Raw genomic sequence first — 19368 nt, 5'->3', positions numbered from 1 at the left:
CTTTTCTAGGACACTAAAAGGAAATAATAAGGTAAAAGAAACAGCTTTTTTACTAGTTTTATATTGGGGGACCCATACTAACTGTACACAGTGTCTGCAAAGTTCCTGCTGACAATAAATATATATAATATTATATCCAATCCCAAATAGGGAAAAAACGGCACTCAGAACACGAGAAGTGACAATGTGTATTACAAAGACAGGAGAATGTTTCGGGGTATGAGCCCTTTCCTCAGCTCCAACCTACAGCTGAGGAAGGGGCTCATACCCCGAAACGTTCTCCTGTCTTTTTAATACACATTGTCACTTCTCGTCTTCTGAGTGCTGTTTTTTTCCTTATTTGGGATTGGATGTATATGCATTGACTTTCTGGCACCTCAAGCAAACTGCTTCTTTCACTGAGTGCCAACAGAATTGGAAAAACCGCTGTGCATTGATTTACTACAAGAATCAACATGGAACAGCCAGGCAGTCTCCTACCACCGTCCGGGGCACTATTGGGAATCACGTGGGGACCCAATCAGGAACAGACGCGGGCAGGTTGGGTCTCCGACATGCTGTCTCCAATAGCTAGGGGTTTAGCAGCTTACGGAGCACCAAACACGCCACCCTGCCGTATCCCTGCCTTAACATGCGAGTGAATGTGCAACAAAGACACATTTCCTTGCATGTCTCCACTGCAGGGGAAATCATTAGATGTTCGCTGACCATCAAATGATTTCTCCTAGCTCCGTAAATAAGTCAGTGGGAACTGACTTATTTGCGAGCGCCTGGATGAAGACTGGGTGGCTGCTTAAGTCCGCCTGCCCCTGGCAAACTGCGCAATCCAAAAAAACTTTGGGATGTGGCCGAACTTGCTGTTTAGTGAGGAAATCAGAATCACCCGCTTAGAACTGGAGATGGAAGCTTTCCTTTTCAAGTTTTGCTAAACACAGCGGTGTCAAATATGAATGATTTAAAACTGAATTAGCTGGAATCTGGCATATGCCATGGCCACTGGAGGAGAGCCCCGGAGCTAAAGTCCAATCTTCATCAGACACTGTGCTCGGATCACCTTCCCACCTAAAGGCAATTCTATGATGATGTGAGTATGGTTGAAATTTTAACTTTCAGGATGTCGACATGATTTGCATGTAAAATCCCAGAGTTGACAATTAGACGGTTTGTATCCAGTGAAAAGGTACAAATGTGTATATTTTACAAAACCGTAACATGTCTGCTTCATATGTTAGGTTACTAATTTACATTTTTTTTTTTTTTAAATGATTGTTTAATTGAATCGGGTTTTGCATGATTTAGGGGGGTATTCAATCGCCGGCGAGCATCTCCTGTCGGGGAGATGCCCGCAGGGCCCTATTCAATGCTGTCTTCCCTGACAGCATTGAGCAGGGTATCTCGGTAGAATGAGCCCGACATCAAAAGCTGTCGGGCTCGTTCTGCCGAGAACGGCCAGGAAGTGACGAGCTGCCGGCTGCAGCTTGCCTCTTCACGGCCGCAACTTTTGGCCACGCCCCCTTCTCGTCCCGCTGCAGGCTGGACATTGAATCCCACCTGCATGTTCTCGGTCGAGCTGACCGAGAACGGGACTGGGTCACGGCGTTCAAGCAAGCTCGACTACCGTGACCCTCACATTGAATACCCCCCAAAGTGGTATTTCATTATGGTTTAGATTATTTTTTTTAATGAAAAAAATAAATTCCCTGTTCTTAAAATCACTTTTGTGCTCCTGTTTTCTTAAAGCAATAAATGTTTTATTTTTTTTATTTTTAGTGGTATATGGTGTCTATAGTTCACATTTACAATCGATGGAAGAACAGTGAACTGCGATGTTATGTGAATGGTGAACTAGCCTCATATGGCGAGATAACTTGGCTTGTTAATACAAGTGACGTAAGTGTGTTGGGTGCTATTTTTACCAGTTAAACTGCTTTCTGTGTATATGTAAATCCAAGCAGGTCAACCATAGGCAGTGCACCAAATCTGTTTATGTGATATAACATTATGGCTGTGTACCTGGACAAGTTGTTGATGCGTTTCAGATGCTGATGTGCCCTGTAGAAGCAGACATCTGATCACACTACATACCTCATTGTTTGCTCCAGCCCAGCCGGCTTACAACTGATGTTGAGATAGTATGACTGATATGAGTCGCAGTCTAATGGCCACAAGAGTATGCAGTGGCCTACCTGCTATGGCCCAGTGGGAAATTAGAGCACATTACACATGAGAGGTCTTGTTGCTTTACTTACTTATCCACCTTCATATGTAGAATGCGAGCATAGTGAGATGGGGTCAACATCACTACTCTGAGTGGCAAATGTGTAATCCCGCAACAGGTGTGTTTGTGGGATTTCCAAATTGAAATGCTTCAGTTATATTCATAATGCTATACACCTCTGTACTAGTGTTCTAATCTGACCGAGAAGTCATTAAATTTGTATTCAAATATGTATTCTATAAATAGCGGTATACGGGAGCCGTCAACACTTGCTCTGTAGGTCACTATTAGAGCCAGGAGCTACTTCATTATCTTGTAGAACTCCTAGTTTTCTTTTTGTTTGTATATGTATATGTATATGTATATATATATATATATATATATATATATATATATATATATATATATATATATATATATATATATATATATATATATATATATATATATATATATATATATAATTATGATCTGCAAGCCATGTTTTTGTATCAATACGGAAGATGTTTTATGGTTTTCACATGTCTATATACACTTTCTTCTTCAGACATTTGACAAGTGTTTCTTGGGCTCATCTGAAACCGCAGACGCCAACAGAGTATTTTGTGGGCAAATGGCTTCTGTCTACCTATTCAGCGAGGCCCTTAATGCAGCTCAGATCTTTGCTATTTATCAGTTGGGCCCATCATACAAGGTAATGCTTGTGCTTTCTATGCTAGTGCAGTTATTGTTAATAGGTAATTATATTTATTTTATTGAGGGTTTCGTTTTTTTTTTTTTTTTTTCCTATTTAAATCTAGAAGTTGATTCTGAAACTTTAATTATAGACTGGATCATCTTCAATACAGTACAGAGTTGATAATTGTAAATTTTGTTGTTCTGAACAAGAGCCTCTTTCTCATTTACAGGGTACATTTAAATTCAAGACGGAAAGTGACCTCTTTCTTGCAGAACACCACAAGTTGTTGCTGTATGATGGAAAGCTGTCCGGTTCCATCGCATTCACATACAACCCAAGAGCCACTGATGCCCAGCTCTGCCTAGAATCCTCTCCCAAAGATAATGTCTCGATATTTGTGCATTCACCCCATGCCCTGATGCTCCAGGTAATGCTGCTTTGTTGAAAACCAGGTGTACTATGGAGGCTGTTTCTTGTGTAGTAGGACTAAAAAAAGAGCTTACATTGCTAAAAATTTTGTTTTTAAATAATACTAATAATGTCGCAGTGCTTTATTTTCTGTATACTTTCAATATAATATGTTAGACAATGATATGCTACATGGTCCTGTTCATTTTATTAGTAAAACAATTGATGTCTCACACACATATATTTTTTTTAAAATGAGACATGACCTGCATTATTACTGCTGTGCATTGTTGTGGTACCTGTGATACTTCTAGACCAGGCATGGCCAAACTATGGCCCTCCAGCTGTTTTGAAACTACAATCCCATCATGCCTTGCCACAGTTTTGCTATTAGGGAATGCTAAAACTATGGCAAGGCATGCTGGGATGTGTAGTTTTACAACAGCTGGAGGGACAGTTTAGCCATGCCTGTTCTAGACAAAACAAACTGTGGTTAATTAGCATATGTCATGATATTAATAACTTCCTGTTCAGTCTCTCAGACTTTCAGTTCTCTTAAGTTGCTAAATTTTTAACCTATTTTTGTATTTATTTTCAAGGATGTGAAAGCTGTTTTAACCCACTCTATTCAAAGTGCTATGCATTCCATTGGAGGAGTGCAGGTTCTCTTCCCTCTCTTTGCACAGCTGGACTTTAAGCAATACGGGTCTGATCACATCGACACCACTGTCTGGTGAGTTAATCTGTAGCAATGGTATTCGGTTTCACTGTAGGATACATTTACTAAGCCTGACCTGGTCTCTTGACCTGGATGATTGGTGGGCAGGCCAATATCACTGGCCAATGATATACCAACAACCTCTTATAATATATTTTATTGTCATGTAATGATCGCGTAGTGCATTTGCACCCCCCTCTGTCTCTGTGTATACCACTTTTTTCTCAGCAGATTTCATTACTGAGGGTATGCAATTTAGAGCCATTTTCTCTACTGTTGGGTTAATGATCATTGATCACCACACTGCCATTTTTTTTGCCATTTATTACTCTCGTAAATCTGATGGGAAAATCTTCGCTCAATATAGCATCCACATCCTGGCTTGGTAAATAACTCACAATGGGGCAGATTTATTAAGCTTGGAGAAGAGATAAACTGGAGATAAACTGGAGATAAAGTGGAGAAAAGGTAAAAGGAGATAAAGCACAGCCAATCAGCTGTGTTTGAAAAAGACATTTGGGAGTTGATTGGCTGGTGCTTTATCTCCTTTAACATTTTCTCCGCTTTATCTCCAGTTTATCTCTTCTCCAAGCTTAATAAATCTGCCCCAATGCGCCCAATGTAGACTTGATCGAAAAGCACACTTTTTTTTCTCGAATGGACAACACTAAATTGCAGTGTAAAAATAAAGTAGCCAGTATTTATCACGCACAGCAAAAAATAACTCAGCACTCCTCTCCTCGACTAACATCTTCCAGCAGTTGATGTGTCTCAATTTAATAGAGGTGTAGAACCTTCAGGATCCGGAAAACAGTGTTCTACCTGTATCAGCATTGGCTGAAGCTATGGAGAGGTATGCTACTTTAGCTGGTCACCCTATGGATTTTCTTCAGGCAAAGTACTATATTACTTCAGAAGTAAAGACTGGCCATACCTTGTGGATACATTGTTAGCTGATCAATCCTTAAAAAAGCAACTTTCAATTATCTATATTTTTGAGGGGCTTCCTAGGAATAGAGAAATTGCTACTGGCCTCTCAATTAAAAAATATGCTAACCACACTAAAGAGTTCCCAGGTACTTATGTAGTATCTGGGCGTTCGATTTTGTGATTGTATGCCTTACCTTAAGGCATACAATCAGATGCGATGCGATTCGATGCGATTTTGCATAGGATTCAATGTTAAGAAGGTCCTGTTCATTTCCCCACTATCCAAGTGGGCATAGAGTTGATTTTATATAGCGTGGCGAGCGCACGCATATTTCTTAAAAAGTATTCTGTGTCCCCTCGTGGGGCTCGCCACGCTTCGGGCTCGGTGGCTCGCTACGCTCGCCACAGGTTTATATCCAACTTCATGCCCACTTGGATAGTGGGGAAAGGAAAAGGACCGCTTTTTCCCATTGAATTCTATGTTAAAATGGACTCAGACCATTTTAACATTGAATCCTATGGAAAAATCTTGACCATCGCATTGCATACGATTTGGTCGCATGCGATGCGATCCGATTTCTAAATCGGACGCCCAGATACTACATAAGTACCGTGTTCCCATAAGACCTTTCAAGTGGCCATGTATACTGAAATGTTTCTGAATATTTTACATTGTGGTATCGGAGTCGAGTGCATGTATCTCGGGTGATTTTAGAGTAGTTGGCAAATCAGTGGCATCTCTACTTCAGCTGAAGGGGTTATCTATGAGTCAGTGGGGCTATCCACATTGTAAGCGTAGTTGACTGAGCCCTTAGTCAGAATTGCTGGCCTTGCAGGTTTGCAAAAATCCATATATTTACACTGTGCTCTTTCGCAGTATTTATATGGTTGGTGCACCTTTTGTGGTGATGTGCTGACGTTTAGGGGCAATGCGCTCACATAGATTTGTTCTGTGAGGGTGAGTTTAGTTCTCAACACGTAATGCCAATGCAGCTCTAGATAACTTGCGTGCAACTTTACGTTGGCCTTTCGGGGATATCTAAGAAAGTGCTGGTTTATAGGAGTGGAGATATATTGCCCATACCAACCAGATTCTAACTATTAATTTCTAGAAGGTGCTATATAAATGAGTAGGATCCGATTGGTTTAAATGGGCAGCATTTCCACTTCTGTAAAACCGCACATTAATCGTAAGGTACCGTAAGGTCTTATTTACTAATAGTGTAATGTCTTCAGTCTGTTAATAATGGAGATACTGTGTTTTGTGTTTTTATATCTGAATAAATAACACAGTTGAGTTTTTATTCTATAAAGCCTTAAGGAGAGTCAAGTCTTTCACTTGTAAAGGTAACATAAGGTTCATGTAATAATACAAAAATGACAATTTGAGACCGCGCTCAGAGCGGCTATCAAGCAAAAATATCAAAACAGGAGGTCACGGGGGGCGTGGCCTGGCTGGCAACGTGAGCGGGTGCGGGGACTGAGAGCTCCGGCAAAATCCTTCTGAAATATCCTTCCCCGGGACCCCTGGGAAACATAATCTTACCCCCACTGGCTCCGGAGCAGCTCCTGTGCTATCCGTGCTCATCTGGGCGGTGAGTGGAGTGCTCGACAGCTGCCTGATCCTGCTGAGGTCTCGTGTCCTCTCCTCCGTGTGCGGGCGCCATCTTGGATCCTCCGGCGGCTCTAACTGGACTCCGGTGCTCCTGGAGCACATCCCCACGACTTGGAGGCGCTGGTGCCCTGTCCGGTGTGACGGCGGGGGGGAAGGTGACTGGTGACCCCCCGGTGGTTTGACGACGGTGAGCGGGAGTCGCCTCTGTTGGGGCGCGCTGCTTGGTCGGCCGGGGACGCCGGCACAGACTTGCTCGCCTGACCCCTGGAATAGGGAGTCTGTGCCACACTACTCCTGCACACGCTGGGGCCCGTTGGTGTCCCTAATACAATTGGAACCTGCGGAGTGAGATTACTACTGCGGTGTGGTGCTGCTGCCTGCCCCTGATATCAGGTACCTGCTAGATTACATGCTTGTGACTGTAAACTGTCCCACTGGTATTAGTGAAGACCTGGAAGATTCCTGTTAATGCCCTGAAATATATTACACTGCTCCATTTATTGATAACTCCCACTACATTCTGCTATTGAGGCGACGCGGGGTGTGCTGGCCACCGAACCCTGCCTCCAATACTTCTTTGGAGCATATTCTGGATACACCATTACAAAGATGTCTAATCCCCTATATCAAATCCTAGCAGCCATTAACGCTTCTACGCAGAGGATCCTAAATGCGTTTCCTGAAAGGAATACTACCTCCATTCACTCTGGGTCTGACCTACTACTATCCCCAAGAGAGACTCCGTTACTGGACACTGCTGCTCTCAAGAGGAATACTCTATCTTCACCAATTACACCTGTGGTGCAGCAGTGCAGTGGAAATGAAGGGGATGAGCCTATGCTTGCTGACCATGAGGTACCTCCTAAATATACTACTGCCCTGGACTTTCATAGGGTCCTGTCTATACCAGTGACCCCTCATCCTGTTGCAACTGACACTCTTCCAAATGCTGTCTATTCGTACACCCTGGGTATGCTCCAGATGAAGCTTATGTGTATTGCACATTGCTGGAACAAATGTTCTGGACACTCCTGCTATATCCAAACATTGCTGACTATGACTGTCTGCCCCTTTCTAATGTTCCTGGACGCGGAGGACTGGCCGGACTAATGTTTCAAGAGTTTTCTCAAACCGATGCAGAAAATGTCGCCCACGCACTGCTATATACTGTATTGTATCCTAACTCCGTTCTATGTATGCTACATGTCTGTCGGATAATATAGCCAGTGGAATCTATACACTTGCTTATTGTGGAAAAGATAGGTTTTAACCAGTCTAGGCTATCAGTTATTTGTTTCTTCTATTCTAAATAGCCCTCGACATATCCTGTTCAAACCAATCCTATCGAATATCCCTTACATGCTGGGATTCAGGGGAGGGGGAGGGGGGAGGGGGGAGGGAGGGTCTCTATAGGTTAGTTAGTGTAGTTTAGTGGGGTTGTAGAGGGTAAGCTGTTAGGTTTAGGGCTCCAGGTATTCCCAGGTTGGGGGTGGGACATACAGGGTGGGGGGTTATTGGGGGGGTTGCTTTGGGTTTTGGGTAGGTTTTTCTTTTGTTGCATTAAATAGGGTCTTTGGGATATATATATCTTTTACATTTGGATAGTGGTGATTTTATATTTGATGTTGCAGGATAGGAGAGTGCAATGAACCCTATATTATACATGTCTATATACGTACAGTATGCCTTTCATAGTCATCCACTCCCTCAGACCCGGATGGCGCCTCCGGGTATCTGTTTGTCATGTTTTTCTCCTTCTCCTGGAGTGACGCGTTCTAAAAATACCCTGCTTTTTGTGTTTGGGGCTACATGTGCTGATACATATGCATCTCTCTATACAAAATACTTTCAATGTTACTTGCTCCTCCTGCACACCTACCGATATAATGTAATACTACTGTCTGTACTACTATTGCAAACAAGAATATGTCCCTACATGTGTGCATGCTGTAGCTATTTATGCTCCTGATATACAAGATACTGCTGTAAATGCTCTGGCTGCATATACTAATGTTATGGGGTGTTTATTGTTCTATGTAAAAAAAAATCTCCAATAAAAATTATCAAATTTAAAAAAAAAAACAGGAGGTCACCAAAACCTCTAAAGCATATACACAGAAAGACAAATAGATATTTATTTCTCAACAGCTCTCTTACCACCTCTACCCGACCTAGGGAGGATTTAAAGTTCATATATGTTCTTTGTTTTTTCCAAACTTTCTTCACACGTAGATGACATAAAAAATGGAAAGAAATGTGATGATATAGTGGGTTTTGATGAATACTTTTCAAGGGGGATCCCCAATAGTTCCACTAAAGGACGTGAAAAAGTTCTTATGGGGTCACCTTGGTGTTGTAATATTCGGTAATGCTTAAATCAAGTAGAGCACCCCCATACGCATAAAGGTATCTTTTAAGATGTCTTCTATTTCTCAACCTTTCTCTTATATTTCCTCTCAGATGTGGTTCATAGGAAACGCATTTCGACTGCTGTCTTTATCAAGGTGTCCCAGCAGTCGAAATGCGTTGGTGGCTTTTTATAGCAGGTATTTACATTGATCTGGACCAGTCAGGGGTGAATGTGTTCCGGTCACGTTTGCCTTATGTAAGGCTCTATCACCATCTTCAATGTTATACCTTTTTTATTGTTCTGATTTTTTAATAAATTGAGTTTTGGAGCTTTTGGAGCATCTCTCCTTTTTGTTTGACCAAAGAAACCGCTATATGAGGATCCGCAGAAATTACAAGTAAGCATAAACGTGAGCACCTATCCCTATCATATGGAGTGAATATTTGTGAAAGATACCGCTACATGTATGGGGTGGTTTTACTTAATGTAAGCACAGTGTAAGCGGAAGTTTATCCTCACAATTCAAAGGTGACCCTTTTAAATCCTATATCCACACCCCTTAAACTACGTTTATATCTATTGGGATCGTGGCGATTTCTATTTAGAATTTCTACACCATGATATTTTCTCCTATCTGTTTCCTATGAACCACATCTGAGAGGAAATATAAGAGAAAGGTTGAGAAATAGAAGAAATAGAAGACATCTTAAAAGATACCTTTATGCGTATGGGGGTGCTCTACTTGATGTAAGCAAGTGTAAGCATTACCGAATATTACAACACCGAGGTGACCCCATAAGAACTTTTTCACGTCCTTTTAGTGGAACTATTGGGGATCCACCTTGAAAAGTCTCTTTTCTCGAATAATAGGTTCAGGGACTCTGGGTTTGTGGGTGGAGCTATTAAAAAAAAAAAAAAAAGCTTTTATATCTCGCAGGAACAGCGTTCCTGCTGAAAAATAGCACTATAATGCTATAATTGCTAATACATGTTGTGTTCTGTGTTGCTTTTTTGAGTGGAAAGCATTTTATTTTTGTCTAATAATTTTTATTTTGTCCTCCTTTAGTTCCACTCTTTTGGCCTTCATTTTGGAGTTGCTGAAAAACTCTCTAGCTATGCAAGAACAGATGCTCTCCTCAAAGGGCTTCCTTGTGATAGGGTATAGTCTGGAGAAGGTAAGTGTACTGCGCTCCGGATATGTGTACGAAGCCTTCACATCTGCAGATGATGACTATATTGTCAGTAATGTAGTGATAAACAGGCATTCATTGATTGTCTTTACGATGCACATTTTATCCCCGATATTGCGTGGTCATCAGTGCGTACAGATGTTTCATTCAAATCAAATAAACCAAAAACTGTAGAGAGATTTGTGCATCCTTACTCTGCTCAGTTTGCTGAACTCCTTTCCAATCAGCGTATTGTACAGTGTTTTTATTACTGAATTAATAATGTTCCTACGTAGACGTTATCTGACTCTTGAATTAAATTTTAACAGGCTTTTAATTGCAGTTAGAATAACATAATCTTAATTGCACTCTTCATGTGTCTCCTCCGCACTGGTTTTAATTTACTTGAGAAATTAATTTTAGCTGACAAGTGGCCAGTGTATAGTGACCACGGTACTCCTGCCAAGTGTTCTTCTGTGTATACAGGATAAAACCTGAAGAGTACAGTAGCTCTCATTAGCAGTCGCATCGCTGTAAAAAGTCAATTGAAATGTGAGAAAAATAATGTGACTAAACAGATTTATCTGTAAGGGATTTCTTCCATCTTTTGGGTTTCTGTGATTTTAACAGAACCTTTTCCCATCTTGTATAGTAACGGCAAAGGTTCTCTCCAGGACACCTGTCGTATTTTCCAGTTTAAAGCCTACAAAGGATGTATTTTGGAATTTTCCAGATTGGCGGGTGGGGGGACGACAGTATTTATTTTTTAAATAAAGTTGAGGTGCACTGAATATGATTACACATTATTTATTTAAAAGCAATTCTCTCAATGTGATCCACCTCAATCAAATACCATAAGCTTTTCTTTTGTCCTTTTTCTCCCTTTTGTATAGTCTTCCAAATCACATGTTACCAACACTGTCCTTGAGCTGAGCCTGGCATTCTCCAAATACCTGAGCACTTTACATAATGGGGTTCCCTTACTAAAACAGTTGTGTGACCACATTCTACTTAACCCAGCAATATGGATTCATACATCAGCAAAGGTTAGTGCCAAAATATCACTTTATTATGATTTCCCTTTTTCTGTTCCCAAATACCAAAACAACATGATTATCAATATGGAGTTAGCGAATTACTGTAGTAAAAACAACAACATTTGTATATGTGTAGTTTTTTATATTGAGCTATATTAGACACAATGCTAGTTTGCTTGGAGGTCCACATTGTTACTCTGCGCAAGGATCCAATCTTCCACTTCTGATTTGCCTAACTTACAACATGTCAGAGCTGGATGGACTGAGAATGTTGTGCTTCCATCAGGTCACAGGGCTTCAGCTTCTTATTTCCGTGACATGCTAGTGTTGCAACACCAGTGGTAAAGGGGTCAGGGGGGCCTGTCCCTACCTTTACTGTAACTGCATAATCTGTCATGGGATGGTGTGCGAGGATGACTGAGGTCAGAGCCACATTGACCTATCCTTCTGTCCACTAGGCCCAAAGCCAAGCTGGTCCCATGTACTTAAGTAGCACTGCCCTTTATGCTGCTACTATTTTAATGCTCTGATTGGCTCCACTTTAGTGCTGCCATCTTTTTCTCCTGCAAGTCCGTTGGGAACACCGTTCTGAACAATTATTGCTGTGAGGAAATGTTGCACTGATACTAGTAAAACGAAATGTAAAATGTGAACCAGGTTCCTTTTACTAGTTGCCCACATGTGTTAGCAGACGTAACATCTTTACCCATTGGGTGCAGGCACACCATTGTATAAAGTGTATTGTACCAGTGTATAAAGTGAATCAAGGTGCACAAGTAGTGAAGTTAGGATAAGGTGGCAGACTGGCCATAGGGTATAAGGGGAATTTGATGCATGTTTTCTACTTTAACTCTTAATGCAAATTTAGGGGAGACTTCTGCCATAGCTCCTATTAACTGTGCTCACCCGGGATATGGTCATTAGGTCAACATGACTGAAGGTCGACAGGGACATTATGTCGACACATGCATTAGATTGACATGGGGGATGGTCGACAGTCAAAAGGTCGACATGGCGTTCTTCACTTTTTCTTTTGAGCCGACGTGCCGACACGTGGCATTTCATGCCCTACCATCCACTAGAGTGTGGTGGAAGAATAAAATAGTGTGCCCAAAGCATGGCGAGCGCAGCACACTTTTTTTTTTAGTGTTTATGTATCAACATTCAGGACAAAAAAGTTAAACACCCATGTTGACCTTCAGTGGTTGACCTAATGCTTGTAGACTTAATACCTGTCTATCCAAGGATCTGTACCCGCTCACCCAGTGCTGTGACCCCTTGGTCTTGTTGTGGGCTTTGTGCCTGAACACCTGCACGCCAGTCTTTCTCTTTATAGCACACAGAGGCCTCCCTGATTCAGAGCAGTCTATTCCGACAATTTTGGTACCATTATGGTATATTATAAAAGATAAATAAAAGCTTTGATTTTCAGGGCTTAACAAAAGTCTCAGTAACCTTACTAGAGGCGTGTTTTTTTTATTTGGGGGTGGGGGTGTTTAATAGCTCTTTTTACACGTCAGCAACCACAGTTCTCTGTTATGCATGGTTTCATATAGTTACTTTTTTTTTTTGCTGGAGCTATGTTCACTCCCTCACACTGATTGGATTCCTGCTACTCATTCCGCTATTAGCCTACAGTATTAAGCTGTTTTGCTGACTTTTGCCTATGACCTATGTACCCACAGTTGGCTTGGAATGCTGGGAGTAAATGAGATGTAGCGGTGCCAAGCAGTGCGCCTACCCACACAGAGGTTCCAAAGCAAGGAGATAAACTATTCGATCATCCTGGTTACATAAGCTATGACAATTTAAATTGCCTTTGTTTGTGGATCTATAAAATCTTTTGAACCATATATTATTTGTAGTCATTCTGTTGCTGAAATGCCAGTAACAGGTAGTGCCTTGTTGTATGTATTTCATTTTGTTTAAATGTTGTTGACCCAAGTGCTGTCCTCACTTGTTTGTAGGTACAGCTGGCCTTGTACACCTACATGTCCACGGACTTCATCAGCACAGTTAACATCTACAACGCAGTGCGGAGAATCGGGACCGTACTCCTTGTGATGCACACCCTGAAATATTTCTATTGGGTTGTAAATCCCCAGGACCGCAGTGGCATCATTCCTAAAGGATTGGGTATAATGAGTTCTGTATTCTTCTGTAGCATGGTTGTGTGTGTGTGTGTAATGTGTCTTTCATGTGCATGTAAGTGTGTGTATAAATGTATGTGGGTATATATTTGGACACTGCGTATTCAGATGCTTAGATTTTCTATGTAAAGTTGAGAACGTTCTATTTCCTAATATAATAAAAAATGTTTATTATATATTAATAATAATTAATTTGCATTTATCTTTGTTACCGAAGATGGGCCCCGACCTAACCAGAAGGAAATCCTGTCACTCAGAGCTTTCCTGCTTATTTTTATAAAGCAGTTGGTAATGAAGGTAATACTATACTCTGATCATGTTTGGGCATTAGGCAAACGTGTTGCAAGTTTTCCTCTGTATACAATGTGTTGTGTCTTGTCCTATGATTTTAACCAGATCCAGTCTTTAGAAAACCTTAACCCCAAAAATTTAACTATGGATTTTTCCATTTGAGCAGTTTTTTTTGTCCATTTACTGTAGCTGCAAATTGCAGTGCACGGAGTAACTGAAATCTGCTTGTTCTACTACATTCTGGCCTCTGCAACCATTTTTAATCTATATGCATACCCGGCTGTGTCTCGGCAGCGTGACCATCCATTACACCCAGGAATTTCACTTAATTGCATATATAATATCTATCTATCTTTATAATATAATATATGCTTCCCTGCTTGGTGTCCCAGGCACCGCCTCCAAGTCTGCCGCTTTTTCAGTAGTCGACTAGTTGCTGCACCATCTCGGCAGCACGTGGTCTGTACTGCCGCTGCGGTGCCGAATTTCTCTGCCTGGTTATAGGCTCCGGTCAAGGTACAGATGGAGCCTTTCTCATGCTTGCCAGAACGTCCCCGCTGGTTGAGAGTTACTCCATCAGACTGGGACAAGTGTGCGTCTCACACGCACTCGCGTCCCAGTATCTCGGCGGCTGGGCAGTGTGACCCTGCCCTTCTCCGCTTCAGGGAGACGGGCAGGGTTGGGGGGGGGGGTGTTTCGGAGCGACGGTTGGGAACTATGTCGGAACAGGGCTCGCGAGCGTCTCGTGTGCGCGCCCCTGCAAAGAAGAGTCTGGCTTCATCTGTATACCCATCTCTAGTTTACGGAAAAAAATTGCACAGACTGTCACTTATATCATCTTGAAATACTGATAGTTGTCTGGACGTCACATTATCAACGGCTATACCACACACAGCCTGGCAGCCAATGATGATGATGATGATGATGAATACCGTGTGTGGTAAATATTTTGTACCACACACAGCCATACATGGTCGTCTTCAACATCATCATCATCGGCTAGCAGGATGTACCATCAATTTCTCGGGGTACAGGGTGTGGCTCAATTATATGATTTCCTTCCTTTAAAATCAAGGGGGTAACGTTGGCGTATCTAAATATATTTTGGGGTAAAAGGTAAAAAAGTTCCCTGACCCCTGAGTTAAGGTGTAGGCTTGTATCATGCTGGAATGTATAAAGGCTGCATCATCTAGCCAGATTATAGCTGTGTGAAGCTAGGTTTCTATGAGAAACACCGGATGCCACTGTGACACTACAGCTGGGAGAACACTCTACTCCCAAATGCTCCAGTTTGATGTTACGTGTACAGTACATCAGTGACCTGCACTTTTTGATCTCTAAATAATAGATAGATGCCAGCACTTTTGATAAAGCTGTATACCAATGGGTCCTAAACTTTTTTTTTGAAGCACAGCGCAATAGAGTATAAGAATATTTGGTACTTATGTAGTATCTGGGCTGCCGATTTCTAAATCGGGTCGGATCGGGCACATCGCATCGCATGCGACCATCGGATGCGATGACCCAATTTTTCCATAGGATTCAATGTTAAAATGGACTGAGTCCATTTTAACATGGAATTCAATGGGGAAAAAGGGGTCCTTTTCATACCCCTACTATCCAAGTGGGCATGGAGTTGGATATAAACCTGTGGCGAGCCACCGAGCCCGAAGCGTGGCGAGCCACCGAGCCCGAAGCGTGGCGAGCGTGGCGACACAGAATACCGTCCCCTCGCGGGGCTCGCCACGCTTCGGGCTCGGTGGCTCGCTACGCTCGCCACAGGTTTATATCCAACTCCATGCCCACTTGGATAGTAGGGGTATGAAAAGGACCCCTTTTTCCCATTGAATTCCATGTTAAAATGGACTCAGTCCATTTTAACATTGATTCCTATGGAAAAATCGGGTCATCGCATCCGATGGTCGCATGCGATGCGATGCGATATCGCATCGCATCTGATTGTATGCCTTAACTTAAGGCATACAATCAAAAAATCGGCAGCCCAGATACTACATAAGTACCGAATATTTTTCATGGCACCCTTAGGCCAACCGTTTCTTATTGAGAAATTTATAAAAAAATATCAAATGAAGTAAACTGTTCATAGTTCATCCATAGTATTCGTTATATCATGAGGTATTGACTTATTTTTGTCCACATATTTTATTATTGGCACACTGGTTTTGCCTATTATACAGACCATAAATAATTTAAATTGGTGCTGGATCACAAATCCAAGGCACCCTTGAAAGTGTTTCGAGGCACCCCAGGATGTCCTGGCACACAATTGGGAATGCAGCTATAAGCCATTGCGCACTGTTTTTCAAGAATAATTAAATATTTCATTGTTATATTTTCCTTTAGAGGTTTAGTTTGAGCATTCAATTACTCAGCCCATGTTATAGAAGTGAGTATGGCACATTATTAGCTAGATGCCTGTTACATGCTTACCAGCTGCCCTAAGGTTTGGGTTTGTATATTTTGCAGGATTATGGAGTGAAAGAAGATGAATTGCAGGCAATTCTAAATTTCTTGCTGACCGTCCACGAGGTAAGTAAACTTAATAGTGTTTTTTTTTTTTTTTACCTCCTAATCTTGTTTAGGAATGTAACCACATGGTGGCACTGTTTTATAAGGACTACACTGCACCAGATTTTAGCTGTATCTGTTGTGTTGAATCTCCCACTAGAATGATGTTTCTTATATTTTAATAAGTGCATGTTTTTATTAATTTTTACTTTGGACAGAACAGTGGCATATTGGTTATTATTGCTGCCCTATTACAATGAAAATCATGGGGCTTGATTCCAATTAGGGAGTTGTCTGTGTGGCGTTTGCATGTCCTTCGTGTGTTTATGCGGCTGTAAAACCAAATGTTTTGGTTTCCTTTGTCAGTCCGAAAAGATACTTGTAAGTTAATTGGCTATGATGTGGACCCTAGTGTGTGTGTGTGTGTGTTTGTTTCTGGGTCTCAAAGGTCATGGGTTTGTTTCCCACAATGGCCTTAACTGCATAGAGTTTGTATATTCTCCCCGTATTTTTGTGGATACTGCGGTTTCCTCCCTCAATCCAAAAATATACTTGTGGGTTAATTAAGCAACAACAAAATTTAATTGCAACTCATCATGTTATCACTTTTCAAGCTTTGTACATCTGGCCTTCTATGGGCCAAGTGGTTTTTATCTGCCATCATATTCGGTTTCTATAAAGTTGCCCATAACAACCAATCACATTCAAACGATAATTTTTATAAAATGTATTAGAATCTAAAGGTGCATACACACTGTACAATTTTTTTTGACCAATTTCGTTGAAAGTCATTTTCCCTTGAACCCAGTGTCCTGGATGAAAGATGTTAACGAAAAATATTGATGATAGACGAAAGATCTAGCTACAGTTTATAGGCTCTTTTTGAAAGATACCCAAATTGAGCTGCATGCACAGTTGACGAAAAATCTTGATGAACTGGCGGGTATGCGCATCATCATTCGTCGTTTTTCTGTCATCAACATCTTTCGTCAACATCTTTCGTCCAGGACACTGGGTTCAATGGAAATGTCTTTCAACAAAATTGGTCAAAAAAATTGTACAGTGTGTATGCACCTTATGCATTTTTAGACCTGTTACCATTGCCCATAGCAACCAATTTAATAAGGGGTAAAGGGGTAAATTTAGGAAGATGGGAGAATGCCCGTAGCAACCAATCAGATTCTACTTATTTAGCACCTACAAGATAACAGAATTTGCCCAAAGCAATGTCCCAACTTCGACAGAACTGTACATTTACCCCTAAATCTACAAGGATGCATGCATGGCTGCGAGTGATTAGGTTTTTCCTGTACAATGCTGTATAATGTGATTGGCGACATATAAACAAACAATAAGTGTTTATTTTGTACAAGACACTATTAGAATTTGGAAATATTTTATCAAAGTTTTCACCATTTTCCTTCTCAACGTAGGATGACAACTTGATGGATGTTCTGCAGTTACTTGTTGCACTGATGTCTGAGCACCCAAGTTCTATGATTCCAGCTTTTGATCAAAGAAATGGTTTAAGGTAAAAGTGTTTTTTTTTTAATCTGCAATTACTCTTCTATTCACTTAAATATGGATATTTCATTTTCTTACGGTTTTTCTTGGTCTCCAATCCAATGTTTACATCAGGGTCGTTTATAAGTTGCTGGCATCAAAGAGTGAAGGAATAAGAGTCCAAGCTTTAAAAGTCCTGGGATACTTCTTGAAGCACTTGTCACCAAAGTAAGTGTCATGCTGCTTTCACATTGCCTAAACGTGTAAGACCCGATATTTCAAAACGGTATTTAAAATGGATCTGAGCCACTAAACCCCTTTCAAACCTATTTACCATTGCAGGTGAAAACCGTTTTAAATAGCATGTAATACCATTCACACATTCAACCCGTTTAACCCCAAGGAACATGTTTCAAGCCATAGAAATAGACCCTTTCACACTGCCAAAACAATGGTGATGAAACTGGTAGGACACTGCTTTTTAACAGTTTAACAAATACCGGTATTTGTTAAACGGGTAAAGTACCCTGGAGCTTCCACACTGCAGCTCTACCCATTTTAAAAGGTTAAAAAAAGGCAATTTACCGTTTAAGAGCTGCAAATAATAGTAAATAACAAATGTTGGAGTGGCAATAGAAGATTGTCATTGAAAATCTACTCTGTACTTAATATGTGCTTTGCAAGTCTAATACAAATAACCAATTACATGTAGTACATTTATGAATTATTGTGCAATAAAACACTTTCCATCTCATCGATACAGATGTAGCATGCTCAATCTTTGCAGGGGTTGGCTATTCTATCTCCAGCACCCGGCTCTCGCCAGGGGCGCGTGCGTGCCCCGTGGCTACAAAGCTGGCTCCGCCACCTCCCTCGGTGCCCCTCGCCGCCCCGCCATCCTACCTATCCCTGCTCATCTCCCTGAAGAGGAGACAGGCAGGATGCCGCTGCGGCGCCGTCCTGAAACTGCGTCCCAGTCAGATGGGGCGCCTCTGCGTTTGCGATCGCCAGCGCAGGCATGCTGGCGATCGCCGGCCAAGGATCAGAGGCGCGCCATCTGTAGGTATACAAAAACAAACCTATGCATTGTGCTTATGAAGTCTTAAAATATGTGCATGTAATACGGTACAAATATTAGTGTTCGGTCTATTTTGACCCTGTGAATGCGCAGAAATTTTTATATCGTCTTCATACTAGAACATGAATGACAGTACTACGCATATTAGTAGCCATGTTGATCATCACAATGTCAATTGTAGACCATAGACATGGTTAAATTTGTCAGCAGGCACCATGGTGACATTCTCAAACTGTTGACCTCTCAAAGATCTCTGAAATGTCGACAATTTCAGGATACAATCTGTTGGGGGTTAGTCTGCAGGGCAGATTAGGGGCAATATCTGCAGATATTCGGGTTAGACACTAGGGAGAAATACTCTGCATAATACTGCAGCAGTGGATACCAATTCCTGAGATCACTTTATTTGGTATTGAAATGACATTTACAGCAAACAGTGGATTTTGCCCATGTCTCTCACAGGTTCCTTTTTGAAGTAGTGGTAAATGTGCTGCATTTCCACTACAGTCCCTAGTCCTTGACTGAACCTGAATCCTGTTTAATCTCTGAGTATTTGCTTATCTACAGAGCATGATGTGCTATCCTTCCTCTCTGTACTTCAGGAACTTGGACAAGAGTGCTGCTTACTTATTCTTGCATAAATTGTTAAGAGCATGTGTCTGGCTTTTTTCCATCTGATATCCTCAGGGGAAG

At 41.5% G+C, this 19368-nt stretch overlaps 1 protein-coding gene across 2 annotated transcripts in view; it reads left to right on the top strand.

Moving 5' to 3' along the window:
- LRBA (LPS responsive beige-like anchor protein) overlaps positions 1 to 19368 on the top strand; it is a 544849-nt gene that overhangs the window by 61873 nt on the left and 463608 nt on the right. For both annotated transcript variants that reach the window (XM_083171504.1, XM_083171512.1), the window contains exons 7-17: positions 1771 to 1890; positions 2766 to 2912; positions 3127 to 3324; positions 3905 to 4038; positions 9985 to 10093; positions 10981 to 11133; positions 13092 to 13260; positions 13492 to 13571; positions 16053 to 16115; positions 17528 to 17625; positions 17733 to 17825. In XM_083171504.1, the coding sequence (XP_083027630.1) occupies positions 1771 to 1890; positions 2766 to 2912; positions 3127 to 3324; positions 3905 to 4038; positions 9985 to 10093; positions 10981 to 11133; positions 13092 to 13260; positions 13492 to 13571; positions 16053 to 16115; positions 17528 to 17625; positions 17733 to 17825 (1364 nt within the window). The remainder of the gene's footprint in view (positions 1 to 1770; positions 1891 to 2765; positions 2913 to 3126; positions 3325 to 3904; positions 4039 to 9984; positions 10094 to 10980; positions 11134 to 13091; positions 13261 to 13491; positions 13572 to 16052; positions 16116 to 17527; positions 17626 to 17732; positions 17826 to 19368) is intronic.

Source organism: Crinia signifera, chromosome 1, assembly GCF_055691185.1.
Source record: "Crinia signifera chromosome 1, ASM5569118v1, whole genome shotgun sequence".
NCBI lineage: Eukaryota > Metazoa > Chordata > Amphibia > Anura > Myobatrachidae > Crinia > Crinia signifera.
This window is presented reverse-complemented; position numbering and strand designations above follow the sequence as displayed.